Source organism: Pleurodeles waltl, chromosome 7, assembly GCF_031143425.1.
Source record: "Pleurodeles waltl isolate 20211129_DDA chromosome 7, aPleWal1.hap1.20221129, whole genome shotgun sequence".
Taxonomy (NCBI): domain Eukaryota; kingdom Metazoa; phylum Chordata; class Amphibia; order Caudata; family Salamandridae; genus Pleurodeles; species Pleurodeles waltl.
The window spans coordinates 1,516,172,119-1,516,199,257 of NC_090446.1; the positions used below are offsets into that span (position 1 = coordinate 1,516,172,119).

The following is a 27,139-nucleotide window of genomic DNA, read 5'->3' on the forward strand; positions in this document are numbered from 1 at the left end:
GAAGCTCCCAGACCTAGAAACCACTGCCCCCTGCAACTTCTCTAAATCTTCCTATCCTTCAAGCACAATGTGATTCCCACAAACTTTCCATTATTAAAGGCAGATCAGATCTCCACGTTAAAAGCCTCTCAGACGCTTGTGAGGAAAGCGCTTGGGCAGTTACGCTGCAAACATCCATGCCGTGCATACCTTATCCCCCAGGTCATTAAAAAAACAGGCCAACCCTTTCTCATCAAGGTGTAACATTGTCCTTGTTGGCCTCTGCAGTACCCCACCATGCTGCATCTCACACTACGACTGCTGTTGCGGTTATGGTACGGGGTGGACTTGGCCGGGAGGTGCTGGTGCGACGGAGTTCCTCAGCACAGCAGTAGTAGGACATGACCTGCATTTGTGATTCCTGGGTGCCTGTGGAGACTGCCTTCACTACCCCCCCTCAAAATACCCCTCCTCCCCACATCCCACGCGTAATGTCACAAAGTTTAACTGAAAACATAAACTGTTTTTTCTTAAGGTACCTTTGGCTCGCTTTTGGTAACACGGATGGAACGAGGAAGCCTTCTTTGGCATGTGCAGGACTGCACATGATTTATACAACTACACATACAAAGGAAGTAAATACCTCTAAACTCCAAACCATGTTGAGGTAGAAAGAGAAATATTGAATTAAGATTATTCAGCAAAGAGAGTTAAAAAGGGATGGGAAGATCAAGAGATTTTAATCTAATGCTACTACCGAGAAAATCAATTGCAAAGTAAATCAAGTGTTCAAAAGAGAAGCAAAATGTATATTTGTAAATAACAGAACATTACTACACTGTCGTGACTTAGTTGTCACCTTGACTCCTTTATTAGCATTTTTAGAACAAATAATCTGACAATTATTTTATTACTTTTTGCACTAAATATATTTTATGTGTTTATTATCCACTTTTTGCCCTTAGAGGTGTAGACCGGTTTTACGTACTTGCCCAGTGATACGGTATCCATAGCTGCATGTAGGGCTGAACAGGCCACCATCACTTAATATTTATATTCACTTATTTACAACTGTGCAAACCGCTTTCTTTTATTTTGTCTCTAAACAAGCTTGAAAAAAGCTCTAGGGCCTCTGTCTTTCAGGCTGTTGTTTGTGCTTCCAAAGTACTAAATGATGGAAACATTCCAAAAATAAATCCGCTCCTTGAAATACTTAGTAACATTGCCTTTATTATTTCGTGTAAGAGTACTCCTGGCTCTCCTACCCGCTGGCGATGGCGCTCGCCCCGGTGACGCCAGCAGCACCGCACTGATTATGTCTACGCACCAAGTTAATAAATTGTTCCAGCCACTACGTCCACCAGAGAGCCCTTTGGTTATAAGTAACAAAGGACACCTTGAATCATTGTTGCCACTGACATTTGTATATCTATTCATGTTTAGGTAGCACAACCTACAGCATTGTACTGTAATGGGGTGGAGAGATGATACAAGATTGGAGTGTAATTTACAAATTTACATAATATATCTCACATTGTTTAAACTTGAGAGATTAAGTGGTTTACCCAAAATGAGTCAAGTGGTAAAACTGGGATTAGCGCCAAGATCGCCAGATTCCAGAATTATTCACAATCCATTCTTATTAGACTTTGGGCCTGATTACAACTTTGGAGGAGGTGTTAATCCATCCTGCCCACCATATTACGAGTTCCATAGGATATAATGGACTCGTAATACGGCTGGTGGTATATCTGTCACTTTTGGGACGGATTAACACCTTCCTACAAAGTTGTAATCAGGCCCTTTGAGTGTACTTCATGCAGCGAGTGAAGAACGTGAGAACCTGATGGGACGTGTCATGACAAATAAGTTGCAGAAGTAGTCGAGGTGTGTTGCACCAGTACAAAGTGTTACTGAGGTTTAAAGGGTGCAAAGTTGTTTCACATCCGCAGGACAGGCTTACAGGCAGCTGCAAGGTCTTGCCCTCAACATACGATCACCATTCTTTCGGCATCTTCCGTCGGTCAGAGCACGCTTGCAGGCAAGCCATGGAGTCCAAAGACCAGTGTCCCTCAAAAATGTCACAGCACTAGTAGGCTGAGGACTCGGGGAGAAACTCAAGAGGCTGATGGTTTTAATCCTGAGTCCCCTGGTCTTCCAGGTTCCAAGGTGGCTCAGAGGAGTAGCGCTGGCTGACGTAGTTAGAAAATGCAAACCTTTCTAGAAAGCTAATCTTGAGTAGCCTCAAACCTCCACAGCAAGACCTCCCCTCTAGTGGTGGCTGGTGACCTTTAAAAGTGGCGGGCGTGATCCTTGGTTCAAATTCCATTTAGCTTCTTCTTGAAGGATTCTCGCACACTTTCTTTCACTAGGGCCTCAATTTCAAGATTTGGCGTAGGGCAGCACCACAAGCCTTTTTGCTATGCTGCCCTACACCAAATTGAAAGGGCAGGAATGCACCATATGTACGAGATACGGTGCATTCCTGTACTTTCAGCCAGCGCCGATGCACAATTTGGTGCCTAGCGCCATCGCAGGCACCCTTGTTTTACATTGTTGGCAGGATTGTTTTTGTGCAAGAAGGGACACCTTCCTGCGCAGACACAATCCACGGAGGCGTGGTCCTTATTTTTATGTGTGCTGCAGAATGCAGCACACATGGAAAGCGGCACAATGAAATGGAATTTTGCCTGCTCTGTGGAGATGTACGATTTTGGTGCTGCTCCAGGTTTACTCGACTTTGTAAATTTAGGACAGCATCAAAATCCATTGGTGTTGCATGGGAACACCCACCGCAACCCCCATGGAACGCTTCCTTGACACAGAGTAAGGCAACGCAGTGCAGGCGTCTTGTAAATAACCCTCTAAGTTTACTGTCTCACTTTGACTCACTCATTTTCACACAGTCTCACTCATTCTACTCTGACCTACTCTGTCTCACTCAGTCCCAATCATTCTCACTCATTTTGAATTACTCAGTCTTACTGTGTCTCACACACAGTTATACTCAGTTGCACTATCATTCTCCATCATTCACTCACATTCGTTCTCACACATACTTCTAATCCTCGGTCTCCCAGACTTACTTTCACTGACTCTCTCTCTCACTTTAACTCACACACAGTCACTCAGACATGCTCACAGTGCTGGAATGGTGCAGGCACCTTCATGCACCTGTGTCAGCAATCAAACAATGTCACTAGATGTCTCAGTTTGTCCAGGAACACCCATCCATCAAACCAATCTATCCACTCAATCATCCATCCTTTCATTTATCCACCCCCTTTCATCCATTCATTTACCCATCCTTTCCATCTATCCATCCTTTCACTCCATCCATCATCCTCCCTTTGGTTCATCCGTCTATCCACCCTTTCACTCAGCCATCCATTGACACATCCTTCTATTTACCCTTTCACTCGTCCATCTATCCTTTCACTCACTCACCAATTTATCAATCTATTCACCCATACATCAATTCACCCTTTCACTCATCCATCCTTTCATCCAGACATCCCTCTACCCTACCTTTCACTCACCCATCCATTCATTGTTCTACTCATGCATCTTTACATACGTCCTTCCACTCATCCATCCTTTTGCTCATCCATCCATATTGTAACTCCATCCATTCATCCATCCTTTTACACTTCTGTCCATCCATCCATCCTTTCACTCATTCTTTCATCCATCCTTTCTCTCATGACCCATCTTTCCTTTCACCCCTCCATCCATCCATCCTCCCTCTTGCTCATACGCCCTCTCTCCCTTTCACTCATACACTAGCACTCCCTTTCACGCTTCCATTCCTACATCCACCCTTTCACTCTTCCATCCATATTTTAACTCCATCCATATTTTAACTCCATCCATTCATCCACTCATCTATCATTTTACACTTCCATTCATCCATCCATCCTTTCACCCCTCCATCCATCTACCCTCCCTTTTGCTCACACACCGTCTCTCCCTTTCACCCATACAGCAGCTATCCCTTTCACTCTTCCATTCCTACATCCATCCTTTCACTCTATATCCATATTTTAACTCCATCCATTCATCCACTCATCGTTTTACACTTGTATTCATCCATCCATCCTTTCCCCCCTCCATCCATCCTTCTACCCTCCCTTTTGCTCACACACCGTCTCTCCCTTTCACTACATTCATCCTTTCACTCATCCATCCCCCATCCCTTCTTTCACTCATTCACCCTCCCAAGTTCATTATGAACCTTTGTCTGCCGAGCTGCAGACAGAAGAGGCCCATCAAGGACCTCACTCTCCCCCCGTAGCTTCTAAAGCAGGGAATGGGGTGGGGGTGGCGGGGTGACGATGCCCCCGATGCAGAAGCTTAATTGCACACTTACCTCTTAGTCCACTAGTGCATCTGTTGTCGGCTGCTGGTCCCTTCCCTCTCTTGGGCCTCTCCGGCCGAGCTAGGGAGCACTCTGTCATGCTCAGCTCCATAATGTTTTTTTCAAAGTGAAACCAAATGCAGCACTAAACACCTGTTACTGCCAGAGGAGCAGCCCCCTGCACCCCTCCTGCAGACTGCCCCTCTGTGCTAATCAACAAATTGTTGCCACCCACTCCCTCTTCGTCTTATCGGCCTTTCCACCCCCGCCATTGAAGTGAATGGCCATTCAGGACAACTTTTTAAGTGCCCCAAAAAGAAGCAGATCCCTGGCCTTCTAATTCAGCACTCCCTCTCCTAATGATGCCACTGTTCCTTCTCTGATGATGTCATTGCTTTAGATTGTGGCTGCAGGTCGAACTGAACCTTGCCCATCTAACACTTGCACAGTAGGACATCTGCAAAGATCACTAGAGTTCACCAAAGAGATTCAGCTCACAGCAGTGATTTCTTTTCAGCTGCTCTGTGTTTATTTCCCCGTTCTTGCCCCTTCCAGGAGGGTGGCAGGGCAATGCCCATTTTTCCCATGAACACCAGTCGCCCCTGTGCTCTGCGTACAGCGATATGATGCACCTGCTCATCAGAGGGCATGTTTTATGGCTGCAAAACTCCTAGAATCCCTTGTGCTACAAGAATCTAGCATGGTGTGAATAATGGTTCCCGGAAAGGAGCTTATCCTAACCCAGAGCTCTTCCTTCTTCCGCGGACGGCAACCGGAACAAAGAATTCTCCTCAGCAGGAGCTGCCAACGTTCATGCTGTCCATGTCCAAGACACCAGGTCTCCTCTCTGAAAACCACTGAGATTTTATGGTGAATGCAGCAGCCGTGGAGCTCATTTCCTGTTCCCTTGACAGGTAGCTGACTGTAGGATTCTTCCTGGGCTCGATTGCGTGCTCCACTTCTCCAGACAGAACTTCACTTGCACTGGAACCTTCCTGGATGAAAGTAACTCTGATTTATCATACGTTTGGACTGGAAGGAGTTATCAAGGCAAAGATTTTAAGGTCCACGTACATAAATGCTCTTATGAACACGGGCCAAATTCTAAAAGCCGCCACTAGTACAGAGGACGAGAATTACCACAATATGGCACGGATTGTTATTTTTTACCACCAGAACTATTATAGTGCCTCAGACATCCACAGGATGCAAGAGATGGCCAACTTAACATGCCAATTTCTCAGCTTTGTCCATCTCTATTTTCCAGACGGGTCTCTTCCCGGAATCTCATCGTCACTCACATTCTCTCCCATCAGTCCCAGACTACTATTCCCACTTGTCATCCTCATTCGTTGTGTGCTTCTCACTATCAGTCTTTCCATTTCCTTCCTGTCGCCATTCACACTGGCCTACTCCTAGCAGTTTTGCCCTCTCACCCCACCCACCTCCACACTGCACTTGCCACAACCCTTCCATCACATGGGAAGATCAAGAGATTTTAATCTAATGCTACTACCGAGAAAATCAATTGCAAAGTAAATCAAGTGTTCAAAAGAGAAGCAAAATGTATATTTGTAAATAACAGAACATTACTACACTGTCGTGACTTAGTTGTCACCTTGACTCCTTTATTAGCATTTTTAGAACAAATAATCTGACAATTCTTTTATTACTTTTTGCACTAAATATATTTTATGTGTTTATTATCCACTTTTTGCCCTTAGAGGTGTAGACCGGTTTTACGTACTTGCCCAGTGATACGGTATCCATAGCTGCATGTAGGGCTGAACAGGCCACCATCACTTAATATTTATATTCACTTATTTACAACTGTGCAAACCGCTTTCTTTTATTTTGTCTCTAAACAAGCTTGAAAAAAGCTCTAGGGCCTCTGTCTTTCAGGCTGTTGTTTGTGCCTCCAAAGTACTAAATGATGGAAACATTCCAAAAATAAATCCGCTCCTTGAAATACTTAGTAACATTGCCTTTATTATTTCGTGTAAGAGTACTCCTGGCTCTCCTACCCGCTGGCGATGGCGCTCGCCCCGGTGACGCCAGCAGCACCGCACTGATTATGTCTACGCACCAAGTTAATAAATTGTTCCAGCCACTACGTCCACCAGAGAGCCCTTTGGTTATAAGTAACAAAGGACACCTTGAATCATTGTTGCCACTGACATTTGTATATCTATTCATGTTTAGGTAGCACAACCTACAGCTTTGTACTGTAATGGGGTGGAGAGATGATACAAGATTGGAGTGTAATTTACAAATTTACATAATATATCTCACATTGTTTAAACTTGAGAGATTAAGTGGTTTACCCAAAATGAGTCAAGTGGTAAAACTGGGATTAGCGCCAAGATCGCCAGATTCCGGAATTATTCGCAATCCATTCTTATTAGACTTTGGGCCTGATTACAACTTTGGAGGAGGTGTTAATCCATCCTGCCCACCATATTACGAGTTCCATAGGATATAATGGACTCGTAATACGGCTGGTGGTATATCTGTCACTTTTGGGACGGATTAACACCTTCCTACAAAGTTGTAATCAGGCCCTTTGAGTGTACTTCATGCAGCGAGTGAAGAACGTGAGAACCTGATGGGACGTGTCATGACAAATAAGTTGCAGAAGTAGTCGAGGTGTGTTGCACCAGTACAAAGTGTTACTGAGGTTTAAAGGGTGCAAAGTTGTTGCACATCCGCAGGACAGGCTTACAGGCAGCTGCAAGGTCTTGCCCTCAACATACGATCACCATTCTTTCGGCATCTTCCGTCGGTCAGAGCACGCTTGCAGGCAAGCCATGGAGTCCAAAGACCAGTGTCCCTCAAAAATGTCACAGCACTAGTAGGCTGAGGACTCGGGGAGAAACTCAAGAGGCTGATGGTTTTAATCCTGAGTCCCCTGGTCTTCCAGGTTCCAAGGTGGCTCAGAGGAGTAGCGCTGGCTGACGTAGTTAGAAAATGCAAACCTTTCTAGAAAGCTAATCTTGAGTAGCCTCAAACCTCCACAGCAAGACCTCCCCTCTAGTGGTGGCTGGTGACCTTTAAAAGTGGCGGGCGTGATCCTTGGTTCAAATTCCATTCAGCTTCTTCTTGAAGGATTCTCGCACACTTTCTTTCACTAGGGCCTCAATTTCAAGATTTGGCGTAGGGCAGCACCACAAGCCTTTTTGCTATGCTGCCCTACACCAAATTGAAAGGGCAGGAATGCACCATATGTACGAGATACGGTGCATTCCTGTACTTTCAGCCAGCGCCGATGCACAATTTGGTGCCTAGCGCCATCGCAGGCACCCTTGTTTTACATTGTTGGCAGGATTGTTTTTGTGCAAGAAGGGACACCTTCCTGCGCAGACACAATCCACGGAGGCGTGGTCCTTATTTTTATGTGTGCTGCAGAATGCAGCACACATGGAAAGCGGCACAATGAAATGGAATTTTGCCTGCTCTGTGGAGATGTACGATTTTGGTGCTGCTCCAGGTTTACTCGACTTTGTAAATTTAGGACAGCATCAAAATCCATTGGTGTTGCATGGGAACACCCACCGCAACCCCCATGGAACGCTTCCTTGACACAGAGTAAGGCAACGCAGTGCAGGCGTCTTGTAAATAACCCTCTAAGTTTACTGTCTCACTTTGACTCACTCATTTTCACACAGTCTCACTCATTCTACTCTGACCTACTCTGTCTCACTCAGTCCCAATCATTCTCACTCATTTTGAATTACTCAGTCTTACTGTGTCTCACACACAGTTATACTCAGTTGCACTATCATTCTCCATCATTCACTCACATTCGTTCTCACACATACTTCTAATCCTCGGTCTCCCAGACTTACTTTCACTGACTCTCTCTCTCACTTTAACTCACACACAGTCACTCAGACATGCTCACAGTGCTGGAATGGTGCAGGCACCTTCATGCACCTGTGTCAGCAATCAAACAATGTCACTAGATGTCTCAGTTTGTCCAGGAACACCCATCCATCAAACCAATCTATCCACTCAATCATCCATCCTTTCATTTATCCACCCCCTTTCATCCATTCATTTACCCATCCTTTCCATCTATCCATCCTTTCACTCCATCCATCATCCTCCCTTTGGTTCATCCGTCTATCCACCCTTTCACTCAGCCATCCAGCCATCCATTGACACATCCTTCTATTTACCCTTTCACTCGTCCATCTATCCTTTCACTCACTCACCAATTTATCAATCTATTCACCCATACATCAATTCACCCTTTCACTCATCCATCCTTTCATCCAGACATCCCTCTACCCTACCTTTCACTCACCCATCCATTCATTGTTCTACTCATGCATCTTTACATACGTCCTTCCACTCATCCATCCTTTTGCTCATCCATCCATATTGTAACTCCATCCATTCATCCATCCTTTTACACTTCTGTTCATCCATCCATCCTTTCACTCATTCTTTCATCCATCCTTTCTCTCATGACCCATCTTTCCTTTCACCCCTCCATCCATCCATCCTCCCTCTTGCTCATACGCCCTCTCTCCCTTTCACTCATACACTAGCACTCCCTTTCACGCTTCCATTCCTACATCCACCCTTTCACTCTTCCATCCATATTTTAACTCCATCCATATTTTAACTCCATCCATTCATCCACTCATCTATCATTTTACTCTTCCATTTATCCATCCATCCTTTCACCCCTCCATCCATCTACCCTCCCTTTTGCTCACCCATACAGCAGCTATCCCTTTCACTCTTCCATTCCTACATCCATCCTTTCACTCTATATCCATATTTTATCCCTTTCACTCTTCCATTCCTACATCCATCCTTTCACTCTATATCCATATTTTAACTCCATCCATTCATCCACTCATCGTTTTACACTTGTATTCATCCATCCATCCTTTCCCCCCTCCATCCATCCTTCTACCCTCCCTTTTGCTCACACACCGTCTCTCCCTTTCACTACATTCATCCTTTCACTCATCCATCCCCCATCCCTTCTTTCACTCATTCACCCTCCCAAGTTCATTATGAACCTTTGTCTGCCGAGCTGCAGACAGAAGAGGCCCATCAAGGACCTCACTCTCCCCCCGTAGCTTCTAAAGCAGGGAATGGGGTGGGGGTGGCGGGGTGACGATGCCCCCGATGCAGAAGCTTAATTGCACACTTACCTCTTAGTCCACTAGTGCATCTGTTGTCGGCTGCTGGTCCCTTCCCTCTCTTGGGCCTCTCCGGCCGAGCTAGGGAGCACTCTGTCATGCTCAGCTCCATAATGTTTTTTTCAAAGTGAAACCAAATGCAGCACTAAACACCTGTTACTGCCAGAGGAGCAGCCCCCTGCACCCCTCCTGCAGACTGCCCCTCTGTGCTAATCAACAAATTGTTGCCACCCACTCCCTCTTCGTCTTATCGGCCTTTCCACCCCCGCCATTGAAGTGAATGGCCATTCAGGACAACTTTTTAAGTGCCCCAAAAAGAAGCAGATCCCTGGCCTTCTAATTCAGCACTCCCTCTCCTAATGATGCCACTGTTCCTTCTCTGATGATGTCATTGCTTTAGATTGTGGCTGCAGGTCGAACTGAACCTTGCCCATCTAACACTTGCACAGTAGGACATCTGCAAAGATCACTAGAGTTCACCAAAGAGATTCAGCTCACAGCAGTGATTTCTTTTCAGCTGCTCTGTGTTTATTTCCCCGTTCTTGCCCCTTCCAGGAGGGTGGCAGGGCAATGCCCATTTTTCCCATGAACACCAGTCGCCCCTGTGCTCTGCGTACAGCGATATGATGCACCTGCTCATCAGAGGGCATGTTTTATGGCTGCAAAACTCCTAGAATCCCTTGTGCTACAAGAATCTAGCATGGTGTGAATAATGGTTCCCGGAAAGGAGCTTATCCTAACCCAGAGCTCTTCCTTCTTCCGCGGACGGCAACCGGAACAAAGAATTCTCCTCAGCAGGAGCTGCCAACGTTCATGCTGTCCATGTCCAAGACACCAGGTCTCCTCTCTGAAAACCACTGAGATTTTATGGTGAATGCAGCAGCCGTGGAGCTCATTTCCTGTTCCCTTGACAGGTAGCTGACTGTAGGATTCTTCCTGGGCTCGATTGCGTGCTCCACTTCTCCAGACAGAACTTCACTTGCACTGGAACCTTCCTGGATGAAAGTAACTCTGATTTATCATACGTTTGGACTGGAAGGAGTTATCAAGGCAAAGATTTTAAGGTCCACGTACATAAATGCTCTTATGAACACGGGCCAAATTCTAAAAGCCACCACTAGTACAGAGGACGAGAATTACCACAATATGGCACGGATTGTTATTTTTTACCACCAGAACTATTATAGTGCCTCAGACATCCACAGGATGCAAGAGATGGCCAACTTAACATGCCAATTTCTCAGCTTTGTCCATCTCTATTTTCCAGGCGGGTCTCTTCCCGGAATCTCATCGTCACTCACATTCTCTCCCATCAGTCCCAGACTACTATTCCCACTTGTCATCCTCATTCGTTGTGTGCTTCTCACTATCAGTCTTTCCATTTCCTTCCTGTCGCCATTCACACTGGCCTACTCCTAGCATTTTTGCCCTCTCACCCCACCCACCTCCACACTGCACTTGCCACAACCCTTCCATCACCCACGTCGAAATGTATGTCAACCTGCTTACAGCCTTAGCCCCTTCCACCATCCCCTCAGTCTCCATGTGATCCATTGGCTTTGTCTCAAAGCCCCTCATGATGCTCAGAATGCCCCTTTCTCTTGCCAGGGTAGACGGATGCAAGTTAAGGGAAAAAACAGCCTTTGCTCCCCCATTTTCTCTTCTTTGCCCCCGATGGCCTCCATAAGGACTTGGGGGCAGATGTATCAAAGGATTTTGCATTCACAAACAATGCAAATTGGTAAATTCCACCGTTTGCTAATGCGAAATAGCCTTTCACGATGTACGAAAGGCATCACAGTTCCATTTTAGGGAACCACAATTTTTTGCAATTCCCTAAAATGTGACTCCAAATAGAGAATTGCAATTTTGATTCCCTAAATAGGAAGTCGCAAATAGGGAATTCCTATTTGCGATTCCCTATGCAGATTTATCAAGCATTTCCTATATGTGAACTGGAAATGCAATTACCACCAAATCCAAGTTGGTGGTAACTATGTACATTTTTAAAAAAATGCATTAAAAATGCATTTCTTAAAGTGCAGTGTTGTGCACACATGCCTCTAAGCCATGTGTGCGCACTACATGTGCACAATTGTTTTGGGGGTGGGGTGCATCCAAGTGGGCCTAAGGCCCTCAGCACCCTTGGTTTTGCATTTCCTAACTTGCAAATTCTTAAAAGAAATTAGCAAATTAGGAACCTATGCGAACAAATGGAGTCTCATTCCCTAATAGCGATTGTGAATATTAAGTAATCGTTATTAGGGAATGGCTGTTTTGTTACATTCCATTTTGCATTACCTAAATAGTGATTACCTAAAATTCGCTATTTAGGTAATGCAAAATGGAACTTGGATACATCTGGCCTTTGATCCATCCAATCGGCTGTATTCATCACCAGTAGTACAGTGCACCCAGGGCCTCCATCATGACTCCTTAAATCCACCTTTGCAGACACTTCCTCGGATGAGATTCCCAAATGTTTGGCCAACAGAGGTCTTAGTTTTGTGAACAGTGCCCCTGCCCAAGATATACATGTGAGTGCCTCTCCGTAGGTCATCCAACCTTTCCAGTCTCTGTTCAGGGTGGTCATTGCAGCCAGAGCATTATGCCTAAAGGACTATGCTTCCTGGTCTTCCAGCTCCATCTCAGACTTAATATTCTCTAGCGCTTTGACCCTGCCGTCTATAGAATCCAGCATACGCTTAGCTGTTGGTAATCGGCCTGCTAAGGTTTCCCATTTGTTTCTATACCGTCCAGAGCTGTAGCCACCATCACAATTTTCTCACTAAGGACGATGTATACGACCTGAACTGAGCGCATAAGTGCCTGTTCCCAATGTAGCTGCTCCTCCCGGACCCTGGAAATGCCCCCACTGTACCTCTCTTAGCAGTTTTCAACGCAGTACCTTGAGACGAGGGAAATCTTTCCCCTTTGTCACCATGGTAGTCTTCTAGTAAGTGGAACTCTGGGCCAGTCAGGTTAAGACATTGATGAGGCCACAAGTGTGGTGAGTGACAACTCACAGGAGGTCAGTCAAAGTCGACTCTTCGCCCCTATTGTGTGGGGGGCATTGTCAATGGCTGGACACCGTGGGGTGTTCTTCAGCCTGGCCTTGACCTGTCCAAACTGCAGGCTATGCCAGTTTTAAAAGGTTTTGTCACCACAATCACCACCACCCGCAGTAAACGTATTCAATCAATCAGTATTTGTAGAGCACAGCTTATCACCCGTAAGGGTATCCAGGCACTGGGTTACTGGGCTTAATCGAACAGCCAGGTTTTGAGTCTCTTCCTGAAGTCCGTCAGCGAGGGACATGTTCAGAGGTGGAGAGGAAGACCCTTCCAGGGCTTGGTGGCGAGGTGGTAAAAGGCGTGGCCTCCGCTGAGGGTCCAGTGGATGTGAGGTGTCTGTGTGATGACCGGGAAGGCAGAGGGGAGGTTTCTGGATGGTTGGTGGAAGTTCAGACAGTGGTTACTTCAACCTGCCTAACCTGTATGATTTCCCTTGAATGACTGAATACTCAGCATTATACCAGAATGTGCCCAACCTAAGAGCTATAACTCACATGCAGGTTTTTTCCACAACCACCACCTCTTAGTGTAGCACTGGAGTCTGTTCCCCTCCATCGCATTCCTTTTTTCCTCCTTTCACAGTATTCACTAGATCCCTGTCCTGAGAAAACCACCAGCAGAGTGTCGGAACGTCAAACGCGTCAATCGGGAACCTAGTGTATAGAAAACAAGTGGGGCATCACAAGAACATCAGATGAATTTGTCCAGTGCCTCCAAGGACTCTTTTCACCCCCTGTAATTGAACCAATGCCAATTTGGCAATATTTAATAGCTTTCCTTGTTCTACCAACACTGGACTGTGGTTTTCTCTAAACGTTTTCAATCATCATTGCCAGACAATTACTTACTTTTAAACTCACACAATCACTCCACTGATGATCGTTCACATATTTCCACAATAACCTTCCCTAGATTGTTACAGATCCAACCTCCCATTTCTTACTGGAGTGATTGGGGCACAACACGACCATGTCAAGGGAGCTGTCCCTGAGTAGCGTGAGAATGTCCTCATGGGATGAAGCCTCGGGGTAGGACTAACTGTGGTGTGCTTCTCTGTGTACGCTCCAAACAGCCAAACAGGCGAGCGCCCACACACCACAGGTGACCAATGTCTCCCATGGTTGTCCTCTGCCAGCGTCACCCACCCTTGCACCTCATCCAGCCCCAGCAGGTCTGCAGATGACTGAGCCCTTCTTTCAGCCTCCTGCTGGGTCATGGGCATCTTCACCGCTGAAGCTTTTCCCACAAGGTCTCATGCCTGCTAGAGTAGTGAATAGAGATCACCACCATTCACAAACTCTGACACTGCACAACCACGTCTACCACCGATCTTGGGCCCAGGTCCTGGCAAGAGCCTCCTTAAGTGCCACACCTCCTACACAAGTGTCATAGCATCCTGGCAAGGGCCACCACCATCGTAATCACTTTGCAGTGCGAAAAGAGCAACCTAATACCACAAGTCTCACCAGCCGGCGGTTTGGCACGAAGGACTAAAGATTTATGTCCATGATGGATACCATCCAGTCCCTGCTGCCCAGTATTCTGTTTTGAGAAGGATTGCATTGCTGCCTTTTCTGTGCATATTCTGTGTGATTGATGTCAGAGCTGATGCTCCTCTAGTGCCCAGAAGCTGGTGGAGTCTGAAGGTGCTGATATGGACTAGTTGCTGTTGGTTTTAGTGTTAGGCAAACAGTGAAGTGTCCTGTCATTCAGCTCCTTATGCGATATGAATATATTGATCTGGGATCGATGTTCGGTGGCACACAAGGTGGTTGAGAGATCAACCTCGACCAGGTACCTCAGGCGTGGATCCCAATGAATGAAGAGAAGGCGATATTCTTGATTCGCATGCCTGCTTTCTCTGTGCTGCTGCATGGCCTGTAACCAGATTGGTTAAATGGAATTGATGCTATTTTGCTCCTTTAGTTGGGTAGCAGGTGTTTACCTAGTTATGTCTTTGAAAATAAAACTGTGTGTGGTGGATTGGTAGCTGACAGAGTCTTTATGTTTGCATTTTATTTAGAACCTGTAACATTCCAGCTTTGCTCAAGGGGTGCCTAAGCATATGGCTGAGGCTGCTTCTGAGGGTGGGGGGTTTACTTATGGTGGGTGGGAGCATGCTGCCACCAAATGGGCTGGATTTGAGGGTAATAAGGCTGGTACAAGAGGATGCAACTTTGAGAAGTTTTGCATTATTGGATAATGGGATGGGACACGCAACAGTAGATTGCTTGGTGCTATTGAGGTGGTGCTTGGTCGGGGTTTGCTGTCATATGTATTTGTTTGATGGTGCTTCAGTTGACAGTGAAGTGCAGTATTATCCACAATAAAAATGAGGCAGTGCTTGAAGGCCTTAAAGACGCAGCATGACAAGTGACTGGCTACAGATGGCCTTGGCTGTAGCGCCAATGTTTCTGTGTGAGGAGCGGGGAGACTTCAGTGTCAGATTTGGGGTTTTGCTGTTTCTTTTATTGCTTTAAGCTCATTTACTCTCAATGAGTTCCTTGGTGACCCACAATGTGGAGGGCTTTGCCTTTGTTGGTCACTCCTTTAGGAGTGATGCGAGTGCCAGTGTTGGCTTTCCGAGTAAGGTTGACTAAGTGCAATAGAGGGCTTACATCAGCTTTGGAGTCCGTTGTGTTTGCCATGGTTTTTGCTTGCACGCTGAGATGTGCGAGGGATAACATGCACTCCCCTGCCTGTGCTTTGGCGGTGTGGGTGGCAGAGCTGCAGGCAATCCCAGCTGTACGCAAGGGAAGGCTATAGGTTGACATTTAGACTCGCTCATAGTAGTAGACTCCCCTGGAAGAATTCTGACCTGTTCTTTCCCGAAAAAAAATAGTATTTTTAGGTACCTAAAATCCTCCATACCTTTCCTCTGTGAGATTTCCAAAGTCCCAGTGCATAAACACTCCCAGTAATGGAGAGGGTTTCTGTGTGGGACTATCACACTGTCACAGATTCCAAGGCTTTTGATGGACCTTCCTCTTGCAGAGATACTTACCTTTCATGGGATTTTTGGACCACTTGTTATTCAGTTTAATACACACACTATCTTACTATTATCTGAAGGTGTTAACACTGCTAAGTAGGGACTGAAGAAGAGAGACTTTCTAGAGGTGGCGAGTCACGAAGCGAGTGTGGGGCTTGATACAGAGGTGTGATTAGAGATGTTTTCCAGAGGCACCATTAAGGCCCTGCCCACTTCAAGTCCAATGTTGTAAACCTTCCTGGAGTGTGAGGGGGACTTTAATTGGCTGAAGCTCTTTTTTGTGCCTCAAAGCTTTAGATTAATTAGTGAGAATTTGTGACTCTGTATTTAGGCATGACCAAATGCTATGGTCTGCTTTTTGAGGATTGGAATTACCTAGCCCTTCATGTGAGGTGAACTGCTTGTGGACCTCCCCTCTCCTCCACCCCCTGACTGATATGTGGGCTTTGTAAACAACCCAAGTTTCTATTTCTAAGAATGCAAATCTGGGCATGTAAATTGTCTTGCTACCCAAAGTAGTCTGCTGCGAGACCAGGCCCAGGCTGGAAATATGACCATCGTAAAGTGCTCTTGATGAGGCTGCTCATCCCTCGGACTTGCAGCGATTCTATGTGAGAGACCTGGCACTAATGCTTATTTTCAAATTCATAATTATTTAACTTCATTGTTTTTCTTTGGTTTTTCTATTTGAATACAGACCTAATATTGTTTTTTTTTTTTTTCTTTTCAGAGAAAGGATTGTCATTGGAGATGACTCTCATTACCACAGAAGCCAAAAAGATTTTGGAAACACAGGCATCTTCCTTTGATGAGGTTGACACAGCCATCCCCGATGGAATGATCCCCCCGTACTCCAGACAGCATCAGCCTATGGGTTTTGGACACTGTGAGGCTTGGCAGACTGGTTCAAAACAGAACGAAGCAGAGGGTGCGACAGAGGGGCTTAACCACGTTAGGATGACTCTGACAGATGGAGGCGAAATCCAAAGCCACTCGAACTATACTGGAGAGACGTCCCAGATCCTTAGCAAGCAGAATTACAAGGCCACCGGAGAATATGCAGAGCCCCTGCTAATGCACACTGCAAAAAGTGACCTAGAACTAGCTAATCACATGAAGATCCAAGATGACATGCAGACAAGTGGGTACTTTGCTCCACAATACACTAATTGTACTGATGGCAGTTCAGATAGATCTCTCCCTCAAATAAGTGCTTGCCAATCCTTGTCTTCCTCCACCATGTACATCAACAATCTCTTGTCTGAGGAGAAGAAATCGCTTGAAATACTAGAGAGCGGAATGGGACAGGACAACATGTTGGCAATCCCGAACCAGGAGCTCATGCAAGGAACCTGGGGCCTGGTCCAGTGCCCCTTCTGCACCAGCACGTTCAGAGACCCAACAGAGCTCCTAGAGCACCAGAAATCACACACCCAGGAGGAGCAGTTTGAGTGCATCGACCACGAGGTGGTCCTGGCTGAGTGTCAGGAAGTACCCGGAGATGCTAAGATCTACCAGTGCATTGTATGTGACCGGAGTTTCAGCAAGCAGTCATCCCTGCTGACTCACCTACGCATCCACACTGGGGAGAAGCCCTTCAGCTGCCACTTATGCCAGAAAACTTTCAACCAGCGCACCAGTCTGACTGTGCATCTGCGCACCCACACGGGTGAGATGCCCTACCCATGTGACAAGTGCAACCGAAGCTTCCGCCAGAAGTCCAATCTCACCCATCACATGAAGAGCCACGTCACTCAGGACATCCTCAGCTACCTCAAGCGTATGGATCGCTTCGACCACCAGGTAGAGCTACGAGTTCCACACCCTGATCCCTCAAAGTACCTCCAGCAGTGCAATCAGAGCTCTCCGGGGATTGTTATTCCAAAGATGAGCACTAAAATGCCCCAAGACCCCAAAGACGGCTTCAGTCCACACTCTGCTCTAATGGCCAGGGGGAACCCCCCCATTCTAGAGAGTACCTCGAGGTTGCCCTTTGATCTGGCTTCTCACCTGGAAATCCCTGCAGGAAAAAGGCCCTACACGTGCAGCAGCTGCTTCAAGAGATTTACCCACGAGTCAAATCTCATTGTTCACCAGCGGATCCACACAGGAGACCGGACCTATAGGTGCCATGAGTGCGGCAAGGAGTTCAGCCGGCGCACCAGCCTGATGGTGCATATCAGGACACACACCGGGGAGATGCCCTACCAGTGCCGTCAATGCAAGAGGAGCTTCCGACAGCAGTCAAATCTCATATATCACCTGAAGACCAACAATGTGCAGGGCGTGCTATCTTGCACCGAAAGTACAGCAGGTTCTGGACTGCAGAACTTCCGCAATATCACTCCCCTACCAAGGATCAAGTATGAAACCTCTGGAGACTTACTCATCACTCCTTCGAACATCAAAGTGCCCGTTAGGCCAACAGAAGACCTGTTCAGGAGGCCATCATCTGCGACACCTAAATTGATGCCATCTGGAAATATACCCATCCCAAGTTCACCTGTTGCTGTAAAAGTGGAGCCTTCTGAGCATTTACTCAATAGTGAGTCACATGTGAATTCTGATTCTGCACCTTCCCAAGATATACCCGCTTGCCCTGCACATGTCACCAACACGCCTGGTACCCACGAGAACCTGCTGCATATCCAGGCCCATTTAGACGACCAGACCCACCCTTCCCAGGGGCTTCCCTCCTGTTCTCCACATGTGAACTTTAAGACAGAGCCCTTGGATCAACCACTTAATCAATCCTTTGTAAACCCGGTGTCACCACCCTCTCTCCACCCACCTACCTCTCCTTCTCGTGTGGATGCTCTGCCTTCCGAGGGAGTCCCGATGACTCCCCCTCTCATGGATTTAATGTCTAAGCCCTCTCAGGAGTTATCAACTTCTCCTTCACTCGTGGATGTTCTGCCTTCCGAGGGAGAGCTAGTGTGTTCTTCCCTAATAGATATAATATCCAGTCCACCCCAGGAGCTTCCTCTTTGTCCTTCACTTACGCATTTTCAGTCTCAGCCGAGTGAGGACATGCTCATAAGTTTGTCACAAGTACAAGGGGGGTCAGAGCCTGCGGAGAGCCTTCTCAGCAGCCCTTCTCTAGTGAATGTCAAATCTGAGCCCCCTGAGGAACTGCTTGTTAGTGGGGGGCCCACACCCTCTGGGGATCTGCTTTCCCATCATTTGCATGTTGATGTTAAGCCTGAGCCCCCTGAAGAATTGCTTATCCCTTCTTTACAGTATGAATTGAAGTCTGCTGAAAACCAGACCATCACTCCTGTCCATATGGATATTAAGCCAGAGCCTGGGGAGGACATGTTGATCAGTCAGCCATCTCAAGCTTTTAAGAGTAGTCCTCAGAGAGAGTGTCCCTTGGTTCCTTCACACAGCATCCCTGCATCAACCCCTGTGGCTCAAGAAGAGAACTTAAATCAGCCGTCTCTTTTAATGGCCCTCCCACCACCCGGAAAGCGCAAAAGAGGTAGGCCTCCCAAGTACATCAAACCAAATTCTGACAGAGCTTCGAACTTTATGCAAAGCTTGATGCCTCCCGTTAGTATTTACAAGTGTGAACATTGCCCGAAACATTTCACGCATGAGGCGAAGCTGCAGGCCCATAAGCGCATGCACCTGGTCGAAAAGAAGCACCCATGCCAGGTGTGCGGGAAGAGGTTTGGTCACCGCACCAGCCTGATGGTTCACATGAGGACGCACACAGGAGAGATGCCGTTCGAGTGTAAGCAGTGTGGCCGGCGCTTCAGACAGCAGTCAAACCTCCTCTACCACCTTAAGTCTCACACTGCACACAGCTATAGAGTACAGAAAGTAGAGGGCCATGTTCACGGTGGTCCCCATTACACAGGCAAGACTGAGCAGGTAAATGGTTGCTTGAGCATGACTAAAATGCAAGCCTACACAGGGGAGAGAACATTTAAAGGTGTCATGTCTGAGAGGACTACCAGTCAACAGTTGGACTTTTTAATGCACCACCGGCCGAATGGCAGAGGCCGACCAAGGAAGTACTTCAAATTCAAGCCGAACTTCGGAGCACATAGCAACCCCTTATCCTGCCAAAGGATGCCAATGGCCAAGAGACCATACCGGTGTAGAAAGTGTCCCAAGAGGTTCAACCACAAGTCTAACCTGGTGGTGCACCAGCGGATCCACACGGGGGAGCTGCCCTACCACTGTGACAAGTGCGACCGAAGCTTCCGGCAGCAGTCCAACCTTACCCACCATCTGAAGAGTCATGTTCTGCTAACTGTTGAGGCTGCCAAAGACTTGGGTCTGCACGGATCCCTTCAGGGGTACCAGATAACTTACAATGGGATTGCAGAAATTGCCAAGGAAGAGCTAATTACTCCTTCAGGTATAGACATTACAACAGGCTTGTATGTTGGGAGGAACAGTGAATGTGATGGTGTAAAAAGCAATTGTCCGGACCACCCTGTCTTGACAGGGGGCACCACAACAACCAATATCAAGTTGGAAGAAGACCTTTCTTCCCAGCTTCCATTTTCTGTAGAATTCCGGCCCTTCAAATGCAGCGAGTGTTTCAAGACCTTTAACCACATTTCCAACCTCATCGTGCACCAGCGGATTCACACTGGAGACAAGACGTATGGGTGCCATGAATGTGGCAAGCACTTCAGTCAGCGCACCAGCCTAATGGTGCACCTGCGGACCCATACTGGGGAGATGCCCTACCAATGTATGCAGTGCAAGAGGTGCTTTCGGCAGCAGTCCAATCTTATTTATCACCTAAAAAGCCGCACGGTCCAAGGGAAGCTAGCCTGCAAGGAAGGTGAAGACCTCCCCAACCAAGCAGGAGCTGGACGCAGCTCTCATCAGATCCTAAAGTCTGAGGCATCTGATGAGGTGCCTGATGCCACCTCCCACTCAGAAGTGAAGGCAGAAGAGGCTGCCTGTGGTGGAAGTGGCTCACCATCTGTTGTGGAGCCACGACAAACCCGTTCGAGAAGAAGACTGCAAAATGCCAACACAAGCAAGAGAGAGGAGGCAGACCCAACTGAAGATGCAAAGTACAAGTGCAGCGAGTGTTGCAAGACTTTCACCCATGAGTCCAACCTCATTGTTCACCAACGGATTCACTCGGGAGATCGGCGCTATCAGTGCAAAGAGTGTGGCAAGGAGTTCAGTCAGCGCACCAGCCTCATGGTGCACCTGCGGACACACACCGGAGAGATGCCCTACCAGTGCCAGCTGTGCGAGAAGAGCTTCAGGCAGCAGTCTAACCTCATCTACCACATGAAGAGCCACAAGGCTTCCCGCACTTCCTCTAGCGAAGTAGCTGCCCGTAGCACAGAGACCACTGTAGACTCTGAATCCTCATGTGTGAACTCTGATAATCCTTCAGCTCAGGACCTAATTAGCAAGGTGACTGCTGGAGACAGCAACCAACAGGCACCCAGGCTGCATGTGCCCCACCAGGGACGCCCTAGAGGAAGACCACGAAAGCATGTGAAATTAAAGGTCCCCTCGGGTAAGCATTGTCGCTTTGCTGTTCTCTAAAATATTGTCTGTTTTTTTTTCCTTCACTGAAACCAGACCTGCTTAAACACGGCGTACTGGTGGTGCATGGTGATATTTGCACAAGAGTAGAAAAGCATATCCTACTTTAGTAAAACATACTTTGGACCAGATTACGATGTTGGCGGACGGGGTCTCTCCCGTCGGAAAGCAGCCAAATTACGATTCCATTCTATCCTATAGAACTTGAAAGACGGCGTACTGAATATGTGTCACATTTGAGACGGAGTATACCATCCGCCAAGATCGTAATCGGGCCCTTTGACTTAATCACATACTTTCTGTTGGTGAAAGCTGAAACTGTGATTACTACATGGACTATCGTGCTTGCTTTCCTCTTTTGCTTTTGAAAATTAGAAGTATCATCTGAGCCAAGCGGCGCATCAAAGATCAGTGTGTTGGTTCTGGAAGAGGTCAGGGCAGTTTTATTGCACAGTGCATAGACCAGATTTGTGCTGATGGGTGTTTCATCTGAATAAGAAAACGAAATATAAATTCGAGATGGTCTTCTTGTGGGTTGCCTTTTTGGTTTAAATATTTAGGGGCCTATTCACAAAGGAAATTACAGCTATAAGTGTAAGTTAACAGCCGAAAGTACTCTGTTTATTTCTGCCAGGAATTCATGGGCTCGATTCACAAACGTAAACTTAGACTAAGGGGGTTATTCTAACTTTGGAGGAGTGTTAATCCGTCCCAAAAGTGACGGAAAAGTGACGGATTTACCACCAGCCGTATTACGAGTTCCATAGGATATAATGGACTCGTAATACGGCTGGTGGTAAATCCGTCACTTTTGGGACGGATTAACACCTCCTCCAAAGTTAGAATAACCCCCTAAAAGTCTAAATTTAGACCAGAAGTATAAGTTTAGACCTAAAGTAAAGTTAGATTTGTAGTCTAAGTTTGGATTTTTGGTCTAAACTTGGACTTATAGACTAAGTTTACCTTTGTGAATCGGGCCCCATATAGGGATTTCTGGGGGGTGTAAAATCATTTACTTCTGTGGATGTCTCTGCCACAAGTGCTGAGAAGTCTGCAGTTGTAAATCCCACTTGACCGGTGGGAATTCCCAGTGATGTCTTGTCTTGGAAGTTTGGGAATATCCACAAACTTAAACAGCTTTGGGCCTTCCCGAATTCCAATCTAATCTTTTTCAACCCTCGAAATAGCCAAAGATTTTCCCCCTTCCAGGACGAGAAGGGCCATTGATCACTCCCCAGATTTACAGGGCAGTTAGAGAAAGAGCTTCTGCTATGGGGAAAATGTTTTTTTGCAGAAAGGAAAAAACAGAAAGAACCTGCACAATCCCACCATGCAGAATTCTATAACAAATGTAACTGTAAACAGCAGATCCCAGAGGAGTCGTCCCTTGACATTCCTAGAAAACGCCACCTGTGCTGGTGAATTCCCAAAAATCCTATTTAAATGTCATTGTGTTTTCCACAGTGTTGTGTAATACAGATGTCAGATTTGTGGCTCTGTGTTAAATGAGAAAGCTTTCTTTTCATACAGTTCCTCCTTCAGTTAGGAAGTGATTGGAAGGTTGATGCAGAAGCAAGACTCAGGAGCCATCCTCTGTGGACATGTTATTTTGTTCATGGGAAGGCCCACCCCTTCCTGATTTGCTGACCGAAGCACTGTCGCCTATAGTCCATCTTTACACCTCCTTGTTGACTATGCCTCAGATGATCCACTCATATAATGTGTTTTTTCTGATCCACAGGTCCACACAGAAGAGAACTAGAGTGTCAGTAGCGAGTGATTGACTACTTTGACTCGCATGCTGACCCGGAGCAAGAGGCTGTGGCAGTGTCGGGACTGACTGGGAACATTTTAGCAGCGTCCTGACCTGCTTGGCCAGGGGACTGGAAGCTCCCAGGCTGTGACAGCTTGGACCATGGATTCTGAAGGACACTTTGAGGTGGAGGTCAGCCTTCTACCTCTCCCTGGCCTGGGCACAGGCGACCACTACACATGAGGAACGGAGTCTGCTCATATCCCAGGACTGTTACAAAGCACACACTGACTGACGCAGGGCTGGGTCCTGGGCCCAATGTGGTCACCCCTTAAGTAAGAATCCCAAGTAGAGGTGAGAGAAAGATGATAGGAACTTATGTCCACGCTGCCTCCCCCGCACCATTTTGAGGTATTGCAGAGCACTACAACTGTTCCTTCCAGCTAGGCTGTTTGAGTTTACATCTTCAGGGTGAAGTAACTCTGAGCATTATGCACAGATAGTGGGATCAAGAAATCTCTGCAGCACAGTTTTAAAAATATTCACTAGAGAGTGGAATGGAAATGCTAGGTAGGCCAGTCGGTGACCTCCCACTAGGAAATGATATCAATGTGGTGAACATCCTTCAAATAACGGTTGCCCTAGTTGTACCCATCCTCAAACCCACCATGCTGGGTAACAGTGAGGACGTGGTACTTGAACCTGGGGCTCCAATTGCTTTAGCTTGCGTCTTCCACTTTCTGAATGTCAACTTGAGACTTAACAAAGCCACAGTGGTTAACTTGCTAACTTGGAATTTCCTTTCAATGATCATCCTTTAAGCATCACTTAAGCTGCTTCTCAGCTGCCCGTGAACACTTTAATTTGTTCACATCATTTAGGATTCTTTGGTCGTCATCTTCTAAGGTAGCCTGGAGAGAGTGTTAGCAAAGAGACCTGGGGCCAGTAAGCCAGCCATTAGGGCATGAGTGATAAAAAAACTGTTTTTTCTTGGGGACTGATTGCTGAAGTTATGATTTGACAACCGGTTGTTTTAGGAATAACATAGTAGGTACGTTTTCTGCAATCACAACTTTATTGAGTAGTCAAGCAGACGATAGACTGGTGATTATGCTCACAAATGAATCTTCTTAATGAATGAATCTTCTTAATAGGGTGCTCTGGCGTTTGAACTGCCCTTGTGTGTGAAATGGCCTTTATTGGTCTGGCTGATGCAAGTAGACAGGAAGTCTCAATCCAGTTTTTAGCAGGACGTTTCTTGGTGGTGAACTGTTCACTTTGATGCATTGAGTGGTGTAGGGTCTGAGTCTTTTCTAAGGATGAATCAATTGCATCTTTTCAAAGATCTCCTTCATGCCTTTTGTTGCATGTGGGGGGATTCTTGGGGGGCCTGTGGGCTTTGCTGCTTCCCCTGGCTTTAGTTTCGTAGCTGAGTCTTTGTAGTCAATAGACCACAGGTGTATTTAGTTTTCTGCCTACAAACCTGCAGATGCTGTCTGTGGTCTGTATTCTTGAAAGGGGTAAATCTTGAGTAAATCTTCCTAGTTGATTCTTCCTAGAGGCTGAGAGTAGCAGTAGCCTACGAGTTGCACATACAGGGGTGGTCATTATTTGTTGATGTTCTTTCCCATTTGTCCAAGATTTCAAAGGCTGCTCTTTGAAAAAACAGGTTTAACATTTTGCTCCAGCAATGTTCCAAAAATGTTGCAGGGTTGACAGAAAATATCTTTATTATTCAAGGTGTGACTGCAAACCTATCAAAGTGTTGCTGCTCCTCTGTCTGAATGACATTGATCGTGGGCAAAGACATACTCGCTCTGTTCAACCAGATCCTGGACAGCACGTGCAGAGGTGTAGCACTTATCTGCAAGTTGAATTTAGAGTACATTTTGGCACAGTGCAATGGAAGAAAGATATGTGGCACAATGGATGTCTCTGTTAAAAGACCGTGCAATAGAAGGTCTAAATCTCTGGGATTGAGAGCATACATAGTCTTGATTTACAGTTAGATTTCAGTTGAGCTTTCAAGCTTATAATTATCTGGTAGCATGTTAAATCATCAATTAATCATCTGCAAGACCTGCGGAAAGGATGTGCACACCCACATTGATCTTATGCCCACACAAATTCAAAGAAAAGATTAAAGGTAGCACAGCCACCCTCAGCCCTGAAACTGCTAGAGTAGATGCTTCTTACTCATGGTTTGTTTGAAGTGGATAAGATTAGGAGACCAAACAAACCCTTAGAAATTCTTGACAACGGGCACTCCTCGCTTCACAGACATCATTATCTGGAGGCCCTAGGCCTGTCCCATTCTTAACTCCTCATTTTTGAAAGCCTGGGTTAGATTGGTATGCTCCACCCCTAGCATTCATCTGCAAGAAATGTAAGACTAGTCACCCATACCCCAACAAAAGCTGACATCCATACAAAATCCTCGGTTAAAGATACAATGACACTCCTGGCGCTCATCCACATGAATGACGAGGCCTTCGATCCACATCCATACCAACCTCTTATCCACATGAAATCCGAGGCCTGAGGCCAGTTCCCAACTTAAAGCACTTGTCCACAAGAAATCCTAGGCTAGACAAGTGCATCCATTCCTAGCTCTCGTCTACAAGAGGTCGAGGGATAGGCATGTTAACTAGTCAATACATCTTATCTACCTAAAATCTTTGGCTAGTCCCATGCCAACCCACAACTCTCCTCTTGGGAGGCCCTATCCACTAAATGGTTCTCATCCAAAGGAAGTGGATCAGCAGATATTATAAAGCAGAATCCTTATGGGAAGGATGTGTTCCTTGTGCACAGTCTTCATCCTCCTGAATTCCGAAACACAATTTCGCATCAATATTCAAGGAATGTTACATTTAAAGTTTACATTGCCTATTAAATTGAGGAAAGAGTGGAGCTACCACCTTTTGATCTCTTTTGATAGCAGTTCTGGAGAGGAGGTGGATGGGCAGCCAGTGAATTGCATTCTAAAACCCTAAACATCACCCTAACTAGAAAACTGAAGTCCTTCCTTCTGATGCGATTAGGAGCTAGGAGGGGTAACAACGTAGACCTCCAAATGCTCCTTAGGGATAGAAACATGTGAATGTGAGCCTCTCCTCCTAACGAACCAATTTTCTTATATTCAACCTATTATTAGTTTTTATGGAAATTTTTTAAATATCTTTAAGAAGATTCTGACCAACATATTTGATATTTAGAGAGCCAATTTTTGCAAAGGTATTCTCAAGAACAGATATTGTATCTGTATGTTATCCTTCCAGGAGATCCATCGCTAATTTGTAAAGGCTATCTCAACAATTCTAATTTCCCTTTTGGCAATATCCCGAAGAGTTTACTCGGCTAACACTTCTGGCTGTCGAGTTATCCATTATTCTAAAAGTGCACCTGAACAGAAGATCAATTGATTCTTTCTTGCAATAGACTCATCCTTCGAAGGATCCAATATTCTAGGAGCCCTCCCACAAAACAATTACATGGTCCCTTCTATACTATTGACTCCCCATCTTGAGACCACCTCTACTTACATCCTGTGCTAAACGTTTTCCCATAGTCCGTAGCTCAGCTCGAAGTAGTGATGACTTCCACTCTCAGGAAATTAACCCCCCTAATCCTTGGGCATTCACTCTTCCATGTCACATGCAACCTTCGCAAGTGGACACGCCCTAGAAGAATAGATTGTGGTATTTCTAGCAGCATGGAACACTCTTACCTACGGAGATCAGATTAACGAAGATCCACGACCATTCTCCTCACTCTGCAATAATTGTCCTCTGTGTTTTTAATTTCCTTAGTGGATCCCGGTTGTGATGATTTACTGCCAAGGAAACCCTCTCTCCTGAAACGAGAGTTAATCCAGGGGGGCGTGTGTGCGTGTATTCTGTGTGTTACTGTTTGTTATCCCCAGGCATATTCCTTGTAATTAACCATTCACTAATAAACTATTATTACATCGTGTTACCAAAAATTAATAAACACCATAATCAACCTGATTGAGTGGCTCCTCGGTGTATGATTTGGTAGGCTGTTCTTGGTAGAGGCCAAGGCATTCATGCCTTGAAAGACCTTTGAGGAAGACCTGGCAGCTGCTAGATGGCTACTTCTCTGGTGAACTGAGTCCATGATTATAAACATGTTTGTAGCATGTGTTGCTGAAGATACATATGCTTTGCATACTTCTGCACTCTAGTGTTGGGCTCAGACCTTTGCCAGTTTTTCTTCAAAGAAAGTCTTTCAAGTTACAAGATGTAGCATGACTCCTCCCTTAGTTCATAA

At 46.2% G+C, this 27,139-nt stretch overlaps 1 protein-coding gene across 2 annotated transcripts in view; it reads left to right on the forward strand.

Moving 5' to 3' along the window:
• The window catches only part of LOC138246618 (zinc finger protein Xfin-like), an 80,117-nt gene extending 53,261 nt beyond the window's left edge, over nucleotides 1-26,856 (forward strand). For both annotated transcript variants that reach the window (XM_069201325.1, XM_069201326.1), the window contains 2 exons: nucleotides 16,292-21,064; nucleotides 22,835-26,856. In XM_069201325.1, coding sequence (XP_069057426.1) covers nucleotides 16,292-21,064; nucleotides 22,835-22,866 — 4,805 coding nt within the window. In that variant the 3' untranslated portion in view covers nucleotides 22,867-26,856. The remainder of the gene's footprint in view (nucleotides 1-16,291; nucleotides 21,065-22,834) is intronic.
• Nucleotides 26,857-27,139: the final 283 nt, after the last annotated feature.